The sequence below is a fragment of the Podarcis liolepis genome (genome assembly GCF_965112155.1).
Source record: "Podarcis liolepis genome assembly, chromosome: 15".
NCBI classification, from domain to species: Eukaryota; Metazoa; Chordata; class Lepidosauria; order Squamata; family Lacertidae; genus Podarcis; species Podarcis liolepis.
This window is the reverse complement of record NC_139566.1, coordinates 24,435,041-24,453,971: the sequence shown is the minus strand read 5'-3', so window position 1 is coordinate 24,453,971 and position 18,931 is coordinate 24,435,041. Positions and strand designations below refer to the sequence as shown.

At 48.3% G+C, this 18,931-nt stretch overlaps 1 protein-coding gene across 2 annotated transcripts in view; it reads left to right on the top strand.

Moving 5' to 3' along the window:
* CABP7 (calcium binding protein 7) overlaps positions 1-17,823 on the top strand; it is a 54,312-nt gene extending 36,489 nt beyond the window's left edge. The window contains exons 2-6 of one of the 2 annotated variants that reach the window (XM_083478901.1): positions 6,165-6,308; positions 11,502-11,614; positions 11,690-11,758; positions 13,766-13,919; positions 17,633-17,823. In XM_083478901.1, coding sequence (XP_083335027.1) covers positions 6,165-6,308; positions 11,502-11,614; positions 11,690-11,758; positions 13,766-13,919; positions 17,633-17,760 — 608 coding nt within the window. In that variant the 3' untranslated portion in view covers positions 17,761-17,823. The remainder of the gene's footprint in view (positions 1-6,164; positions 6,309-11,501; positions 11,615-11,689; positions 11,759-13,765; positions 13,920-17,632) is intronic. The other variant, XM_083478902.1, reaches the window with a different exon arrangement.
* The last annotated feature ends 1,108 nt before the right edge of the window (positions 17,824-18,931 follow it).

Below are 18,931 nucleotides of genomic sequence, written 5' to 3'. Positions count from 1 at the left end.
AATCGCAGGGTCATCGGTTTGGACCCCACATTGGGCAAAAGATTCCTGCATTGCAGAGGGTTTGACTTAGATGACCCTCATGGTCCCTTCCAACTCTATGGTTATGTGAGTCTATGACTGCGGTGTTCGACATGCGGGCATCTCTTGAGTGTTTACGGAGACATCATGCAGGCCGTCACGCAAGCTGACAGCTATCAAGCACTGCCAAGCAGCTAATAGGACGGTATGTCCACTGTCAGATTCTATCAAGGACTTAACACCTACCAACCCGCAAATGGTCCAGTGCAAGATCTCATTACATAGAGCTATCAAATGCAGTCAAGTTCCGAGCACCACCGGATGTCAATTTGAGTCACCAAAGATCCTGTGAACACACCAGAAAAATAGTTAAGTGTTCTAAAAGAATAACCAGCATCAAAACTGGTTTGCAGCTGTCCAGGTCTGAAAAAATTAACTCAAGGACCTTGCGGTGTAGGTTGGTTGGTGTTAAAAGGGGGGAGGGGACACCCCAGGAGCCAGGTACAATTTTTCTTATCGACATTTATGTTTATGGGAACAGTAATTGAGAGGAGTTATGGTGGATCTGTGTGCAGTGGGCATGCCATAGTGCTCTACTGCCCACGTGCCCAGGGTCTTAAGAAGCTGGCGCAAGCTGCCATCACACAGAGGAAGATTCTTTAAGTAGAGCCCTTTAGATCTTTCAAGCAGCCTTGCCCAATCTATCGCCTGTTCCTTGTCTGTGTTTTATTTACTGTGGACTGAAAGTATTTGTGTGTGTGTGTGTGTGTGTGTGTGTGTGTGTGTGTGTGTGTGTGTGTCTGTGTGTAGTTTCTGGGCATTGCTAGACAGGGAAAATTAAACTGCTGATACCCTAATGTCATATTATTTATATATATATACACACACACACACACACACACACACACACACACACACACCTATGGTACGACTGCATTTGGAATACTGTACTTTTTCTGGTTGTCTCACCTCAAAATAGATATTGTAGAGTGATGAAAGGTTCAAAAAAAGGGCAACCAAAATGATCGAGAGGGTGGAGAGACTCCCCTATGAGGAGAGATTGCAGCATTTGGGAGTTTAGAGAAAAGGAGAGTTAGAGGCGATATGATGGAAATGTATAAAATGATGCACAGCATGGAGAGAGTGGACAGAGAAATGTTTTCCTCCCTCTCTCATAACACCAGAGCTGGCAGACATCCAGTGAAGCTTGAATGTTGAAAGAGTCTGGACAGAGAAAAGCAAGGGCTTCTTCGCACAGAGTTAAACTATAGAGTTGTCGCCCCCTGTCCCCCCCAGGAAGCAGTGATGGCCACCAACTCGGACGGCTTTTTGAGAGAATTGGACAAATTCGTGGAGGAGAGGGCTGTCAGCGGCTGCTAGTCATGACGGCTGCGTTCTGCCTCCACAGTCGGATACAGTTACTATGCTTCTAAATACAAGCTGCTGGAAACCGCAGGAGGGGAGAGGGCTCTTGTGTTCGAATCCTGCTTAAGGGCTTTCCACGGGCATCTGGTTGGCCACTGTGAGAACAGGAGACTGGACTAGATGGGTCATTGGCCTGATCCAGAGAGGCTCTTCTTATGGGTATTTTTTAGTTCAGAATATGGACACCTGTGTATGTTCTGGGCGCAGCCCAACCACAGACTGTGGGCCTTGACAAATGCCTAACAATGCCATCTCCCTGATAGTCATCTACAGTGGTACCTTGGGTTACAGACGCTTCAGGTTACAGTCTCTGCTAACCCGGAAGCAGTACCTCGGGTTAAGACCTTTACCTCAGGATGAGAACAGAAATCACAAACCAGCAGCGCGGCGGCAACAAGAGGCCCCATTAGCTAAAGTGGTGCTTCAGGTTAAGAACAGTTTCAGGTTAAGAAGGGACCTCCGGAACGAATTAAGTTCTTAACCCGAGGTACCACTGTATTTGTTTGAAAGAGCTGGCCCAGGTCCTTTCTCCCCTCCATTCCCACCTCCTCCCAGCTGCAGAACATATGCCCATGCTGCCCAGGGCAGACGTGCTCCCGAGGGGGGCATGGCATGGATGGTACGGGATAGCCTCTTGGGTGCCTAGAGCAGTGTGCGTGCCCTGAAGCCAGAGGCGGAGCGAACCGCTCACGGGGCAGAGCAAGCCACCCATGACAGACATTTGCCACGCCGCCCACCCACAACTCCCAAGCCTCCCCCAAGCTGTCAAAACAAAGGGGGGAGGGGAGAATGCTGCCGGCAAAGTGGCGCAGCTCCTCCCCTTACCCTGATGGCTCGGGGTAGGCTGGGGAGTCGCTGGCAGGAGGTGCACCAAATGTCACCCCCTTCAGTGAGGGCACCTGGGGTGATCCGCCCCCACCCCTTCCTACACCCCTGCCTTCCCCCACTGTATTGTCCCTCTGATGCAGGATGTGGAAACAGCTTCCCCACTAGCAAAGGAAGCCCACCCCCCCACATCCTTTTGAGCTACACACCTGACAAGTAAAACACCCAAGTCTACTATATGTTTTGGTGAGGTGTACACTGGTGCGCGAGGGACACGGGTGGCACTGTGGGTTAAGCACAAAGCCTAGGACTTGCCGATCAAAAGGTCGGCGGTTCGAATCCCCACAACGGGCTGAGCTCCCTGCTCCTGCCAATCTAGCAGTTCAAAAGCACGTCAAAGTGCAAGTAGATAAATAGGTACCACTCCGGCGGGAAGGTAAATGACGTTTCTGTGAGCTGCTCTGGTTCGCCAGAAGCTGTACACCAGCTCCCTTGGCCAATAAAGCGAGATGAGTGCTGCAACCTCAGAGTCGGCCGCGACTGGACCTAATGGTCAGGGGTCCCTTTACCTTTACCTTTACCTTTACCTTTATACTGGTGCCCATGCAGAGTGCTGCTATTCTCAAGCAGGTTTCAGTCACCTGCAAGCAAATTCAGGCCACCTGGTCAAAGTGGATTCAGAGCTCTTGTGCAACAAACCCACTTCCCCAAAATATCAGACCATTTTTTGCGACAAAGCAGCTGGGAAGTGAAGGATGAGAACGTAACTGGTAACTCCAAACATATGTAGTGGACAAGTGTCAATGTATTTGTGTTCTGGGATCAGGTTTTCAATGAAACTGGTAAAACTGCTCAACAATATGTCAGGAAGACCCCAGAGCTTGCTCTGCTAAATTTATTTACAGATGATAATATGGACTTGAGAGATAAACCACGATAGGATACTTATTAGAAGCTGCTCATGTGACTATTGCACCTTTTAGGAAAGACCGTTAAGGTGCTAATTTAACAGCATGGTATGAAAGGTTTCAGCAGATAAAATCACATGTAAACTAAGAATAGCTAGAGGAAATAAACACAGAAATTGGTTTGCGAGAGACCAGTGGAATTTTATCGCTTATTGCTTATACAAATACTTCAGACAGCAAACAGAAAGTCCCTAGGGTGTACTCCAGAATATGAATCTGTTAAATGTTTGTTCTCACTTTTTATTAATTTAAATACGCTATCTCTGCATTTATATGAACTTCTTTGTGGGTGTCTGTGCATAGAAGCTTCTTGGTGTTTTTCTTCTGATTTTGTTCAGCTTGTTATGGGGTAGATTTCATAACATCCTTTCATCTTTTGTTAACTTGTTGGTGCTTGTTATGTAACTTAAGAAAATTAATAAAAGACAGACACACAGAGACAGAAATTAGTTGTTTTCAACTGTTTTTAATCTTGTGTAATATTGTACGTTAATATTAATGTTTGTTTCCATTGTTGTAACCCACCCTGGCACCTGAGGGTGATGGGTGGATAAATAATAATAACAATGATGATGATGATGATGATGATGCCCTGCTGGATCAGGCCAGCAGCCCATCTAGTCCAGCATCCTGTTCTCACAACAGCCAGCCAGATGCCTTTGCAAAACTCTCAAGTGAGACCGGAGCACAACAGCCCTCGCCCCTCCTGTGACTTCCAGCAACTAATATTCAGAAGTATCCCTGCCTCTGATTGTAGAGCAGGAGTAGGCAACCTAAGCGGCCCATGGGGATCGTTTAACCAGCCCCCAAGCCGCCCCCGAACTGAGCCACCCACTTGGCGAGTCCCCACACACTGCACTAAACCAGCGCAGTGTGGTGCAGGGACTCACTTCCGCAGTGCCAGAAATCGCTTCTGCACATGCTCAGATGACAGAAATTGCATCTGCGCATGCTCAGATGCTCGAAATCACATCTGCGCAGATGCAGACACTGGAAATCGCGGCCGCACATGCTCATGCACGTGGCCCACAGAGGGATCTCCGCTGGAGTGAACCAGCCCAGGTGAGGTGAACCTTGCCGACCCCTGCTGTAGAGGCCTCGTGATTATTAGCCACTGATACCCTTAACCTTCATGAGTATGCAGCTTCAAGCAAATCAGAATACATGTTCAATAAATAGCAGATGCTGTCTAACTCCCCTCCAAACAAATCAGAATGAATGCTCAATAAACAAGTCATCTAGAAGCAACCTAAGTGTTTTGTCTGTTTGGAAGAGGGGGGATTCTGTGCCTCACTGGGTTTTCTCCTGTGAAACTTGTGTGTGTGTGTGTGTGTGTGTGTGTGTGTGTGTCCATGACAGTTTTTGATTTCCAAATGCGCCCTCAAGGCCACAAAGAGTTAGGAGCCCATAAATCCACACATAAATAATAAATTGCCACCTTGCCTGGATGGGGTTTCTTGTGTGTAATTAAATGGTAGCTTAAGCAAGGAGGGACTGGCTTTGTTTCTGACACCTAACCTGATCTCCTTGCCAATTTCCTGGAATGAATCTGAAAGCAAGGCGTTTTACTGCCCATAAATTTCAAGTGAGGTTTATGAGATGCTGAGGAAGACAAGAGAGGGATGGCTGTTACCCTTTCACCCTGTTCATCTCCCACCAGAGATATCTGGCTGGCTGGTGGCTGCTTGAAGCAGCACACAGGAGCGCAGGCTGATGCAGTTCTAGTAAGGACACAAAACAAGTGAAGATCACACCATGGAACCAGGTTGTTGCTGTTGTTTGGTCGTTCAGTCGTGTCCGACTCTTCGTGACCCCATGGACCAGAGCACGCCAGGCACTCCTGTCTTCCACTGCCTCCCGCAGTTTGGTCAAACTCAAGCTGGTAGCTTCGAGAACACTGCCCAACCATCTCGTCCTCTGTCGTCCCCTTCTCCTTGTGCCCTCAATCTTTGCCAGCATCAGGGTCTTTTCCAGGGAGTCTTCTCTTCTCAAGAGGTGGCCAAAGTATTGGAGCCTCAGCTTCAGGATCTGTCCTTCCAATAAGCACTCAGGGCTGATTTCTTTAAGAATGGAGAGGTTTGATCTTCTTGCAGTCCATGGGACAGGTAGCTGTTCTAAAACGTCATAAGCATTCAAGATCCAACTTGCTTTCATCATGGGGGTTCAATGTTGAATAATACCATAGCCGTTTAGGGGTTTTAGTTTAGAGAGGTGGCATCATAGAAGTTTATAAAATTATGTGTAGCATGGAGAAAGTAGATAGAGAAAAGGTTTTATCCCTCTTTCATAACTCAAGAACTCAGGGACATCCAGCGACCAAGACCTCTAAAAGGAGTTGTGTCAAGAGCAGCCCTGTTCTCATGTCCAGGATGTTCTGAGAACAGCATGTTGAACTAGATGAGCCTCTGGCCAGATCCAACAAGCTCCTCTTATATTCTTATATTCTCTGGTAGGGATGGGTGTGAGATTCAATTCCACTAGTATCAAAAGGCAAACCATCTGATTCTCATTTTCCAAAACAGTACTGGACCTTTGAAATTTGCTCTTTGCCAAATGTTGAAATGTAGCATTGTGTTCAACCAAGTAATGTGTTCAAAACTGCATATTCTGGGGCAAAGTGTGTATTAAAATGTATACATTTTTAAAAACAATAATAATACAAAAATGCATTCTGCTTTGCAAAACCGTGTACGCTAGGAAAAATTGCATACAAATATGCCTGTCGTGAGAAATTCAAACTAAAATTATTGTGAATTTTCATGTGGACTTGTTTCTGAAAAATTTGCAACCTGATGTGGAAATGAAGAGAACTAAACTTAAAAATGGGGGAAAAAACCCGAGAAACCAAAATTGATGAATATGCCTATCCACAAGGCCTGGTCACAAACCCTAGCAGCCTAAATAACAACCTCTTCCCTCTCCCTGCAGAGATCCGTGAGGCATTCAAAGTTTTTGACCGGGACGGCAACGGTTTCATCTCCAAGCAGGAACTGGGCACAGCAATGAGGTCCCTTGGCTACATGCCCAATGAGGTGGAACTGGAAGTCATCATCCAGAGACTAGACATGGATGGTAAGACTTTTTGGAGGGGGGTGGGAAAAGTTTTAGATGCTCCCCCTCCGCTTTTTGTTGCTCTTCTCTTTTGAATCAAACTCCCTGTTTCTTCTGTGTGCTCTCCTCCCTGACTAGCCTTCCCCTAATCTGGTGTCCTCCAGATGTTGTGGACCAGCCAGCAAAGACTCCCACTCCTAGAGGAAGAAATGGCATTTGGGAGGAGTGATCTGTCCCTGAAGGCATAAACGGCTTCAGTCAAGTCCCAGGCACTCTAGGAGCAAGTAGCTCACTTAGAGCTCTCCATGGTGCTGAAACTACTGGCCAGCCTTGTGCTCATTTGTCAAATCCCTGTGCCTTCTCCCTGGTGCTACTAGGCATGGATGTGGGGAACAGAGAGGCGACATGTTTCGGGGAGGGTGCTCAATCTTGATCCTTCTTATCCCACCTTCACCCCACACCTTTCCCCCTTCTGTTTCTAGCTTGCTCAGCCAGGCTGCCTTCCCTCCCGCACTGAACTTCATGAGCGTCCCCAGCTGATGTGCTTCTAATGTGACCATTGCCAGAGCTATTACAGATTTGATGTCCCCCAGCTAAAGGGAATATTTGTCTTTCAGAAAAGAGTCTCATCCCAGAGTTGTAAAAAAAGGTTGACAGCTCCATAAAATTCAAGCTGTGAATTTGCCAGCACTCAGATTTGCTCTTATCTCTGGGCTGCTTTCCATGGAAGGGATTGATATTAAAGGTGGCAAAACTGACCCTACTTGGCTGGCTCCAGAGAGTAAGCCAGCTGGACTCGGGTCCATGGCCCACAGAATCAGGAAGGGCCCATTCATAGGGGCAAGGGGCAAGCTGGATTCTATCCCTTCTTTTGCTTGTCTACCTTATGTGATGGCCCCCATTAGCTACCGTTTTAGAAGGTTGCAGAAAGAGGCACGAATTTCCCTCTTGCACCGCCTGAAGCTGCTGGGAGTTGTAGTCCAAAATAGCTAGAGGGCTCCAGCTTGGGGAAGACTGCTTAATTCGGGGAAAGGCCATAGCTGAATGGTAGAGCTTCTTTTTTACATGCACAAGATCTCAGGTTCAATCCCTGGCATCTTCAGGTAGGGCCAGGCATATCCTCGGTCTGAAACCCTTGAGAGTTGCCACTAGTCAGTGTAGACAATACTGACCTAGATGGACTAATGGTGTGACTCAGTTTGCTACATTCCTAATTGTAGCTCTGTGGTAGAGCATCTAGTTAGCATGTAGAAGGTCCCAGGTTCAATCCCCGGCATTTCAAGGTAGTGCTGGGAAAGTCCCTTGGCTGACAACCTGGGGAGCCACTGATGGTCAGTGTAGATAATTCTCAGCTGGATAGACAAGTGGTCTGACTCAGTACAAGTTAGCTTCCTTTGGCACAGCACATGCATTGCATGCATATGGTCTCCATTTCAATTCCTGACATCTCAGGGTAGGGCAAGGAAACCCTGGAGAGCTGCTGTCAGTCAGCACAGATGATACTGGAGCACATGGACCAGTGGTCTGACTCAATATAAGGCAGCTTTCTATATTACTAACTTTAGCTCAGTCAGTAGAGCATCTGCCTTGCATGCCAAAGGTTCTGGGTTCAATTCCTGGCATTTCCAGGTGAAGCTGGGAGAGACCAGTGCCTGAAATCCTGGAAAGATGCTGCCAGTCAGTGTAGATGATATTGAGCTACGTGGACCAAGGTCTAACTCAGTATAATACAGCTTTCTATCTCCATCTTTTAGTAGCAGTCAATTGTAGGTGCATGCAGCGGAAAGCCATGGTGGCAAAGTGGATTTGAGGAGCAGGTGTCTGCACAGGGATATTATCTAGCTCAGTAGTGATACCCTGGCTGGCAACTCCTGTATGCCAAGGGGGCTTGCCCAGGAAATTGGTTCTCTCTCACACACACTGGCTGCAGGTTTGGTCCAGCATCTGGGGAATGACAAGTATCTTTCTGAGCAGCCCAGTGGTGACTATAGGTAATCCATAGTTTCTGGATAACCCAGTCCACCTTGGCTCTGCACTGGCAAAAAGCACATCAGCTTGAATGAGGACATTATTTTCAAATATGTTTGGGGGAAATAGCCTGAGACCTCAGAAAGCCACTGCCAGTGAGAGTAGGCAGTGGTGGACTAAGTGAACAAGTAAGCTGCCGTGGTCTAAAGGAGTTTCAAAAATCACCCCCGGGGTCTGAATTGATCCTAAGTTCACAGCCTGAAAACAGCTTTAGTTGGAGGGCTGTTGCTCAGAAGCAGAGTATCTGCTTTGCAGATGCAGAAGGTCTCCCAGGTTCAGTCCTTCATTGCACACCTTTTGGTGCCAGGCAAAAACATTCCTCTTTAACCAGGCCTTTGCCTGATGGACGTCCAATGCCCTTTTAAAATGTGTTGAGGGCAGGGGTTAGAGGGTTGTTCTTGTTTTTATTTTGTGTTTTGTGATTTTATTTTTGTGATTTTATGTTGTGAACTGCCCTGAGACCTGTGAGCATAGGGCAGAATACAAACAAACAAACAAACCATGACATCTCCAGGTGAAAGACTCCTCCTGCCTGAAACCCTGGAGAACCACTGTGTCAGGGACTGGACTGAACAGGAGGAATGGGAATTGAGCCCTTGGTCTGATCGGCTCCTCTCAGAAGAGGAGGAGGAGAGGGAAATTTCGACCCCCATGTCTCCAGCAGTTTCGGGAGGAGAGGGAGACAGGGATGATGTACAGCTGAATGAGGAAATGCCTAGTTATGAGATAGTGGAGGAGGAGGGAGAAGTGAGAGAGCAGACAGCAGAGACCTCCCTGGAGACTATGGGAGACCCTCCTAGTCCAAGGGCTCGCTGGTCCCTCTGCATTCAAGAACAGAGAAGGCAGAGGGATGTGACTCCAGTGACTTCCCGTAGGTTTCCAAGATGTTGTGGGAGACGGAAGAGGAGGGACTCAGAGTAGCCAACGTCTCCTACACGTGGAGACATGGATCCTTTGTCTTGCAACCAGATGACTGAATAAAAAGCCGTAAAATATGAACAGTTTGTTCTTCTTGCCTCTGAGGCTAATGGGGGAGGAGAGGATACTGTCAGGAGCTCGTCCTACTCTCGAGTAGGACCCTGGCAGAGACACATGTCCGACTGGCATGTTCCCTCCCTCCTGGTCGATCGTTTGGGAGCTTCAAAAGCTTTCTTCTGTCCGAACATCACAGCAACCAATGCCAACAGACATCAGCACACTTAGGGATCCGCAGAGTCTTCGCAACTTGCGTAACAGACCTCAGCATTTTGGCTAATCTACTTTATTTACATATAAACACACACGAAGCACTGCAATGTGGCTCCCTCTCTCTCTAGCATCAGACAGCAAAGAGAAAAAAGACAATAGTCCCACTTCACAGAACACAGTAACACAAACATCCCGTCTCCATCACTTCCCACTCTGTGAAGTCAAAACATACAATGTCATGTGGTAGACAAAAATCCCATGACTGCAATGACGGAGCAGGAATTCTAACAGATACTCCACGCTTGAAACACTGCCAGTCAATGTAGACAATGAACCAATGAACCAACCAGTCAATGAACCAAAAATCTGACTCAATACAGTGAAGGGACGCAGCATCTCCTTTGCATGCCAAAAGTCCTAGGTTCAATCCTTGGCATCTCTGAGTATGGCTGTTCTCCACTAAAGATGAGATGGGTCCTAGGGCAAGGGTGGTATTTCAGTGGTAGAGCATCTGCTTTTCATGCAGAAGGTCCTAGTTTCGATCTTTGACATCTCCAGGAAGTTCTGGGAAAGACTCCATCCTGAACCCCTGGAAAGCAGCTGCCAGTCAGTGTAGACAATACTGAGGTGGATGGACCGATACTCCCACTCAGTATAAGGCAGCTTCCGGTGTTCCTGCACTGATCAGCTGGAGAATAATATACCTTCATTTTCTGCTGCTGCCTCTGGGCGGCCTTTGTTGCAGTGACAGATTAACAGAGCTGTCCGTGTAATGGAGATAATTAACTCTGGCATTCCCCAATAATTATCCAGAGGCCATGCCAGCTCATCTGATCTACTCACCAGATCACCAGGGTAGATAGAAGATCCCCAGAGGGATGGTGTTTTCAGCCCAACTCTATTTCCTAGGTTATTGACTTCCTTGCTGGATTTTAATCTGTGAGCTGGTTACCTAATGGAGTTTTTAACCTTTGTGCCTGTTTCTTCAGGGGCAGCAGCGAATGAGGGGGCGGTCCAATCAGAAGGAAAGGCTGTTTGTCAAGGCAGCTGGGATGCAATATCAAAGGCAGTAAAATGCAGTGTGTGAAGTGATACACATGGCGGCAAAGCATCTGGCTAGCATATATATTTATCTCCTAACACATGCACTAATGGGAACTGAATTGGTGGTGACTGACCAGGGATGAGATATATAGGGGTCGTGGCAAATAGCTTGATGAAAATGTTGGCCCAGCCTGCCTATCAGCTGTGGAGGGGAAAGGTGAAATCAATGCTAGGGGTCATTAGGAAAGGGATGTAGAATTATTATTATTATTATTATTTAAAACTGCCAGAATCATAATGCAGTTGTACAAATCTATCCTGTGACCACACCTGGAAGATAGGTCAAAAAGGATACTGCAGAGCTGGGGGTGGGGAGTTCAGGAAAAGGGCAATCAAAACCATCAAGGCGCTAGAGCAAGCCCAGGCTTTCCCTGACCCATAAAAATGGACCCTGTGTTTATGTCTTTGGATCGCCTTAACAGTTAGTTAGTTAGTTAGTTAGTTAGTTAGTTAGTTAGTTAAATTAAATAATTAAAGCAACCTTACAGGAGAAGCTATGTGACTAACGCAACGTATCATTTGGACCTCAGAAAACATTCTGTGTGAGGCAAAGCTAAAAAGCAAACATATCCCTTCTCAATCTATCTAGAGACAAACAAAAGCAAGAAATAACTTACCATATAAATATAAATGTAAGACTGTCATCACGTAGGTAGTTAGCAAGCAATGCAAGCAGGTAACCCCTAGTAAGAACACATGGTTCTAACACTAGTATGCCCATTTGGTTGTTTTCTATGACACATTGCTAAGAACAATTATTGCCTTCCACAAAGAAGTTGCCTGCCTGTGAACTGTTTTTACTGATTTTAGTATTGTATTTTTATATGGTTTTAACCTGCCATGGGGACCTGGTGCTGCCTCGTTTTCACCTGTGCTGATGTCTGTCATTTCCAGGCGATGGACAAGTGGACTTTGAGGAGTTTGTGACGTTGCTTGGCCCCAAACTTTCCACATCCGGCATCCCGGAAAAATTCCACGGCACTGACTTTGACACTGTGTTTTGGAAGGTAAGGAAACACCGATTCCCGCCCCCCACCCCCTGAAACCTGATGGTTTGGCCCTCTTTCTTGATTTTACTGCAGATATATGTACTGAAGATGCGTATTTTCCCGTTTTTCATGGTGACTGGAACTGCTGGTTCACACCAGGAGGTAGGCATCACCATTTTCCTTAATTATGTCATGCTCCTTCATGCTTCCCAGCTCAATTTCCATCTCGCAGAGGAAGGGAATGGGGATTCTTCAGGGTGTTTCTACATTTTATCGCAGCCTCCCCTCAGCCTGGTGCCATCCATGTGTTTTGGACTAAAACTCCCATCAGACCCAGCTTGCATGGCCTTCCACTCTTTGAGGCAGAGATGGAATCTGGGAGAAGTGATGGTGAAGTCATAACAGGTTTCAGTCTTCATTGGAGCAAGCAGCTCACTTAGAGCTCTCCATGGTACTGAAACTACTGATCTGCATTGTGCCCTGTGGAAGGACATTACCTTATTAGGGATGGTGGACCTGTGGTCCACCAGATGTTGCTGGACTGCAGCTCCCATCATGCCTGACCATTGGCCATGCTGGCTGAGCCTGATGGGAGCTGTAGTCCAACAACATCTGGATGGCCACAACCTCCCTGTCCCAAGCCTATATGAAATCCTAGAACAGCCTTCCCAATCTGGTGCCCTTAGATGTTTCAGACTACAACTCACATCAGCCCCAGCCAGCATGACCATGTTCTTATCTACCCTACCATCATACAGCAGGGCTGGTTTGGGGCTGATGGGAATTGTAGTCCAAACCCTCTGGTTTTGTAGTTCAAAACCAAGTTGAAGGAGGCTGCTGCTGGGTTTGGCACCCTGTCTTTAAAACAACGTCCATAGGATCACTTCTAGCAAATCAATATATCAAAACACTCTATTCCCTCCACTGTTTTCAAGTAGCCTCATTTGTGCAACTATGCCACACAGCCAATCTGTGATTGCCTTGCCACCTTCCTTTTAAAAGATCCCTGGGTCTAGAATTACAAACACCAGTCATTGACTAAGGAGCTTCTCTCTTTTATCTTAAGATTCATAACATTGAGCCTGTTCATGCAAAGCCCTAACAATGGCTCGGTAGTTTCTTCACATGAACCATATTCCTCTTAGCCAGGGACGGAACACCATTTCTAGCCAGTGGGGTGGATATTTGATTATTTATTTAAAAATATTTACATGCCGCTGTATCAGAAAAATCCATATCAAAGCAGTTTCCAGCAATAAAACCATACAATAAAAACCATATCAAAGGTTAAAACAGACATCAATTAACCATTTTGGAAAGATGTACTCTTAATTGCCTGCATAGGCCTGGCACAATAGTAAGGTTTTCAGCATAGAATGTGCCTGCTGAATATCTATTGGCAATGAGTTCCACAAGACTGGCCCAGTAACATTAAAGGCTCAGTTTCTTGTTGTTGTCAAACGAGTCTCAGCAAGTCAGGGAATGGCCAACGATGCTCCTGCAGATGATCTCAGATATTGATCTGGGGCATAAGGGTTCAGTCTATCCCTGTGGTACCCTAGAGCTAAGTTGTTCAGGGCTTTGTAAATTAACCTTGAACCTGGCTTGGTAGTAGATGGGCAGACAGTGCAGCTGTTTTAGCAATAGTGTCTCATGTCCTCGACCAGAAGCTCCTGTCAGCCGTCTGGCCACTGCATTCTGCAGACCCGCACAGAGTGCATTACAGCAATCCAGCCTCAATGTTACCAATGCGTGGACTACAGTGGTCAGGCTATCCCTGTCCAGGAGTGGCTATAGTTGATGAAGCCAGTAAAACGGTCCCCCCAACCTCCCCTGCCCATAGCTGCTTTGAGAGATGGATAGCGCCACCCACCTGCTAGTCACCTGACATCACAATGCCATCAGGGAGCATATTTTCCTTTGTCCATGTGGTTTGAAATGGAACCGGAAGTCATTGCTTGGATACAACCCAAATTTCCATCATATCCAATCATTGGTCATGCTGGCAAGGGCTGATGGGAATTGTACTCCAAGAGCATCTGGAGGGCACCACATTGGCTAACCCTGGTGTACGTGTGTGTATGTGTGTGCTCCCTGGCTCAAGCAAAGCTCCATGCAATGGATTCAGGAACTGTGACCATCCTGTGATGACTGTTCCTACCTCTGCAGTGCGACATGCAGAAGCTGACGGTTGACGAGCTGAAGCGGCTGCTGTACGACACTTTCTGCGAGCACCTCTCCATGAAGGACATCGAGAACATCATCATGACGGAGGAGGAAAGCCACATGGGGAATGCAGAGGAGTGTCCGGTTGATGTGGAGAGTAAGCAAATCTTTTCCAGCACTTGGATCACTGGATGCCATGGGATTTCAGTTTGGGAGCCATGGGAATCATGGGAGCCATGGGAGTTGGACAGCAGCTTCATACGTACCCTTCTACCAGCTGGCCATAAAAGGCAACTACATGCCTTTCAATCCCATAGGCAGGAGCATCTAGGTAGAAGCCTTCCAGCCAAGGTATCAGGTGATGGGGAAGGAGCCAATCATCTCTGGCTTCTCCCTGTAGGTAGGATAGGGGTTCTTTAAACTGAACTAAAGGTACTCTGGGTTAAACCACAGAGCCTAGGACTTGCCAATCAGAAGGTCGGTGGTTCGAATCCCCATGACGGGGTGAGCTCCTGTGATTGGTCCCTGCTCCTGCCAACCTAGCAGCTCGAAAGCACCTCAAAGTGCAAGTAGATAAATAGGTACCACTCCGGCGGGAAAGTAAACGGCGTTTCCGTGTGCTGCTCTGGTTCTCCAGAAGTGGCTTAGTCATGCTGGCCACATGACCCAGAAGCTGTACACCGGCTTCCTTGGCCAGTAAAGCGAGATGAGCGCCGCAGGGGCGCCGACTTATAAAAAATATTGGGGGGGGCCCATACCAGGACGCGGGATGCACCTCGGCGGGGGCTGTTTCTTCTTCTTCTTCGGAGGCAGAGTCAGGAAGAGCGCCCAGGAAGCTGCCGCTGGTTCGCTCGGGTAGCCGGGAGAACACAGTTCGAGGTGGCGGTGTTGGGGAGAGACCCTCGCTCAGGGCGCCACGAGACTTGGCGGCTGGCGGCCTATCTGGGGGGTTTTGGAGCGTATTTCGGCGGAGCCGGAGCGATTGGGGAGGAGGGGGCTTGTTGCCGGATTCTTCAGCTGGGCCGGAGATCCACTGCTGGGGGGTCCCTGGGCCGAGTTGTGAGCACGGCCTGCTGAAGGGAGATCCAGCCGATTGCGTGACGGGGACGGCCGGGGCTCTCCGGCTAGGGCGCGCGGCTGGCTGGCTGGCTGGCTGGCGAGGGAGCAGGTGGGGAGGAGGCGGGGGACGGCGGCGGCGCTCTGCTGGAGGGGCGCCCGAGATTATTGGGGGGGCAGAGCCCCCCCAAATGAATTTTTGAGGGGGCTCGGGCCCCCTCAGGCCCCATGGAGTCGGCGCCTATGGAGCGCCGCAACCCCAGAGTCGGCCAGAGTCAGGGGTCCCTTTACCTTTACCTTTAAAAGTACTCTGGGAAGCCACATGGTTGTCCCTCAGTACCTCTCTGCATCCACCTAGATCTGATCCAGGACTCAGAGGGATGGGGAACCTTTGGCCCTAAAGAAGTTGTTGGACTCCAGTTCCCATCATCCCTACCTAGCTTAGCCAACAGTCAGGGGTGGTGGCAGTTCTACAAGGTCTCTGGTTGGCATGTTCCCTAGCCCTGCTACACCGAAAGAACCAGATCTTATGCATAATGTTCATAAAGTCCAGACCGTCCTCAGGATAAATCAAACTAGACGGCGACCCTCCAGCAGGTACTCAGGGGTTCAGGAAGCTTCCTCACCTAGAGACCCTCACTGTTAAACTGAGTGGGGCAAATTAGCTCAGCAACCACCAGTTGTCAGGAATTCAACCTGGGACCTTCTGCATGCAAAGCAGATGCTCTACCACTGAGCTACAGTCCTTCATTGACGTTCTTCACTTTTAACCCACTGGTTATGGTCAGTCTCTATTCCCATTCTTCCAGCTATTGGGGTATCCATCCCTCAGGCCTTCCTTTCCTCTCAACCTATTCAGGGGCATAAGGGATGGTGGGTGCCACTGTGGTCTAAACCACTGAGCCTCGTGGGCTTGCTGATCAGAAGGTCGGTGGTTCGAATCCCCACAACGGGTGAGCTCCCCTTGCTCTGTCCCAGCTCCTGCCAACCTAGCAGTTCGAAAGCATGCCAGCGCAAGTAGATAAAAAGGTACCGCTGTGGCGGGAAGGTAAATGGTGTTTCCGTGAGCTCTGGCGCTCGCCATGGTCCTCCATGTGCCAGTAGCGGTTTAGTCATGCTGGCCACATGACCCGGAAAACTGTCTGTGGACAAATGCCGGGTCCCTCAGCCTGAAAGCGAGATGAGCACCACAACCCCAGAGTCACCTTTGACTGGACTTAACCATCCAGGGGTCCTTTACCTTTTTACCTTTACCTATTCAGGGGCATTATTCACCCACTAGCAGCCAACCTCAAAGTGGGGAGGGAAACCATCCTTTTGGGTTGTCTTCTACAAAGGCTGTAGTATTTAACTCTCCTTAAGAAACTGCAGCACCTGGGAACCAAAAGGAAGGACAGAGCAGGTGGTTAGCTGTTCAGTGTCCCAAAAGGACTGAGGACTGGGACAAATGTCCCACATGTCCCATGTCGATCCGGCCCTGGCAAGGCCACAACATCAGCAAGTCCTGTCTGTTCCTGTGCTAGATCTTGCTCACTCGTCTTTTGTTTAATTAGGGAAGTGGTTGTTCTGTTTAGGCTATGAGCTGCTTTGAATACTAATGCCAATGGTAGCTGCAAGGGGACCAGTGGAGAAAGAATGGCTTTGCATGCCAAATCACACCAGTCCAGAGCGGCGGGGGGGTGGCAGTCAGTGTGTAGGAAGGAGCAAGTCTCAGAAGTTGGATATATCGCTGGAAACGGATCCCCAGATATTGCAGGGAGGGCAGGGGCTCCAGGTTGAAGATTTCCCACGGGTATCTATAAGAACAGGATACGGGACTAGATGAACTACAGTGGTACTTAATTCGTTCTTTAAACATTCTTACAAGAGCCATGTAATTTCATTTCAACATTTTTGCAACGTTCATAAAACATTTCTGATGATAAAAAAAAAGAATAAAAAAAATCCAATCTTCTTCCAGCGTCCCCTCCCCCCGGTCCCGGGATTGTTAGTCCTTTTTATCCCATTTTCCTTTTTTTTCTGTTTTTGTCTTTTTTCTCTGTAATTTTGTCTTTTTTTTCTTTGTAATTTTAAAAATTCTTTTTTCAATAAATATCATTATAAAAAAATAATAGAGGCGTGCTTTTGCTAATGGGGCCTTTTGCTGCCGCTGTGCCGCTGGCATACGATTTCCATTCTCATCCTGGGGCAAAGTTCTCAACTCGAGGTAACTCTTTCAGGTTAGCGGGGTTTGTAAGCTGAAGTGTTTGTAACCTAAGCTGTTTGTAACTCAAGGTACCACTGTATATATATATTTTAAGGAACTGATGCTCATGAAGGTTCTGTTCTTCAAGGGCTAGAGCAGGGGCAGGCAGCCTAAGGCCCATGGACCACAAGCACCCCACGAGGGTCGTTTAACCACCCCACGAGCCACCCCCTAACCAAGCTGCCCGCTTGGCGAGTCCCCGCGCACTGCGCTAAACCAGCGCAGAGCAGTGCGGGGACTCGCTTCCACGGCGCCAGAAATCATGTCTGCGCAGAAGCGGACACCAGAAATTGCATCTGCGCAGGCGCAGGCACTGGAAATCGCACACGCGTGCGAAATCTGGCCTACAGAGGGATCTCCGCTGAAGTGAACCAGCCCAGACGAGATAAACCTTGCCAACCCCTGGGCTAGAGAATCTTTAAGCTGAGCAGGTATCCTTTTTCTGCCGCCATCCCAAAGTTATGCCACTGACTTCTATGCTCTCTCTTTTCTCATTCTCTGTTCAAACCACCCTCCTCCTCCTCCTCCTCCTCCTCCTCTCCTCTTCACCTTTCCTCCCTCTTCTTCAGCCTGCTCAAACCAACAGATCAGACAGACGTGCGTCCGCAAAAGCCTCATCTGCGCCTTTGCCATCGCGTTCATCATCAGTGTCATGTTGATTGCTGCCAACCAGGTGCTGAGAAGTGGGATGAAGTAGCCACAGCTGGAAGGATGGATGGATGGATGGACGGACGGACGGATAATTGGAGAGATGGACTTCCTTGAAGAACAAATGGAGAAAACAAACTATACATATCTATAAATACCTATAGCCACGAGGGCCAGGGGTGGGATAGGGGGGGAATTGTGATTCCTCCACGGCAAGCCTCCTGCACACACACCCATAAACCCACCTCCCCTCCCTCCTGTATTTGGAGGGGGGCTCCCCTCCTTACCCGAGATGCTGCTGTCTTCTCTCAGCAGATAGCATGGTCTCCCCCTGGGGTGGGTCCAGCTCAGTCCAGCTGGGGAGTCCCTGGAACCACCCCCTCCCCACGGTGGAACTTTTAAACTCAACTTTAAAAGCATGTCGACGTGCATGGAGACCCCACCCCACCTCCTAAAATCTGAGTGATGCAATACCGTGTGCTTTTATAACCAGATATTAGACTCCTACAAATATATATATATATAAATGAAATTATTATTCTTCTTATTATATATAATATACATATATATATTTATGATAAACTGAATAATCAGTTAAGCAATACACTTGCGTCAGGATTTTCCAATCTGAAATTCAGGCGCTGCATGAACATTAAACACTCCAAGGGCTGGACGTGAATCACTTGCTGTTTGTATTTTCATCCGACCTCCCCCCCACCCCAGCAGGCCCTTTGGGGGCATCTATGCACTTTTTTCTCCCCGCCCCCTACCCTCCCCAAAAAAACCTGGGAGGGAGGGGCTTACTAGAGCCTGCTTTACGTGGACCTGGGGGTTGTTCAGATGGAGGACGCCGGCCAAAGGTCGGCTTGCTCAGAGGAGGAACCGCGCCTTGGTGTGGCCTCTGCAGCCGTTCTCTTCCCCACTGCATGCGAACGAGCTACGGCAGGCCACACCAGGCACGAGGAAATCCCTTCTTCCTCCTCAAGGGGGCGCTGGGCCAGAATGTTCCAGGAGACATAAGAGACTCCACCTCCTTTGTGCCCTGAGCCATCCACTCACGACGGTGTCACATCCTGTATATATAAACAAAGGTGTCCAGAGAGCACCACTGACATCACCAACTCCGCCATCTTTCCAGCTGCAAATTTCCCTTCCGCTAAGCCCAGTATAACGTCACCCGGCTAGAAGGGAGGTCTCTTTTCCAACAGTGTTTTGTCTTG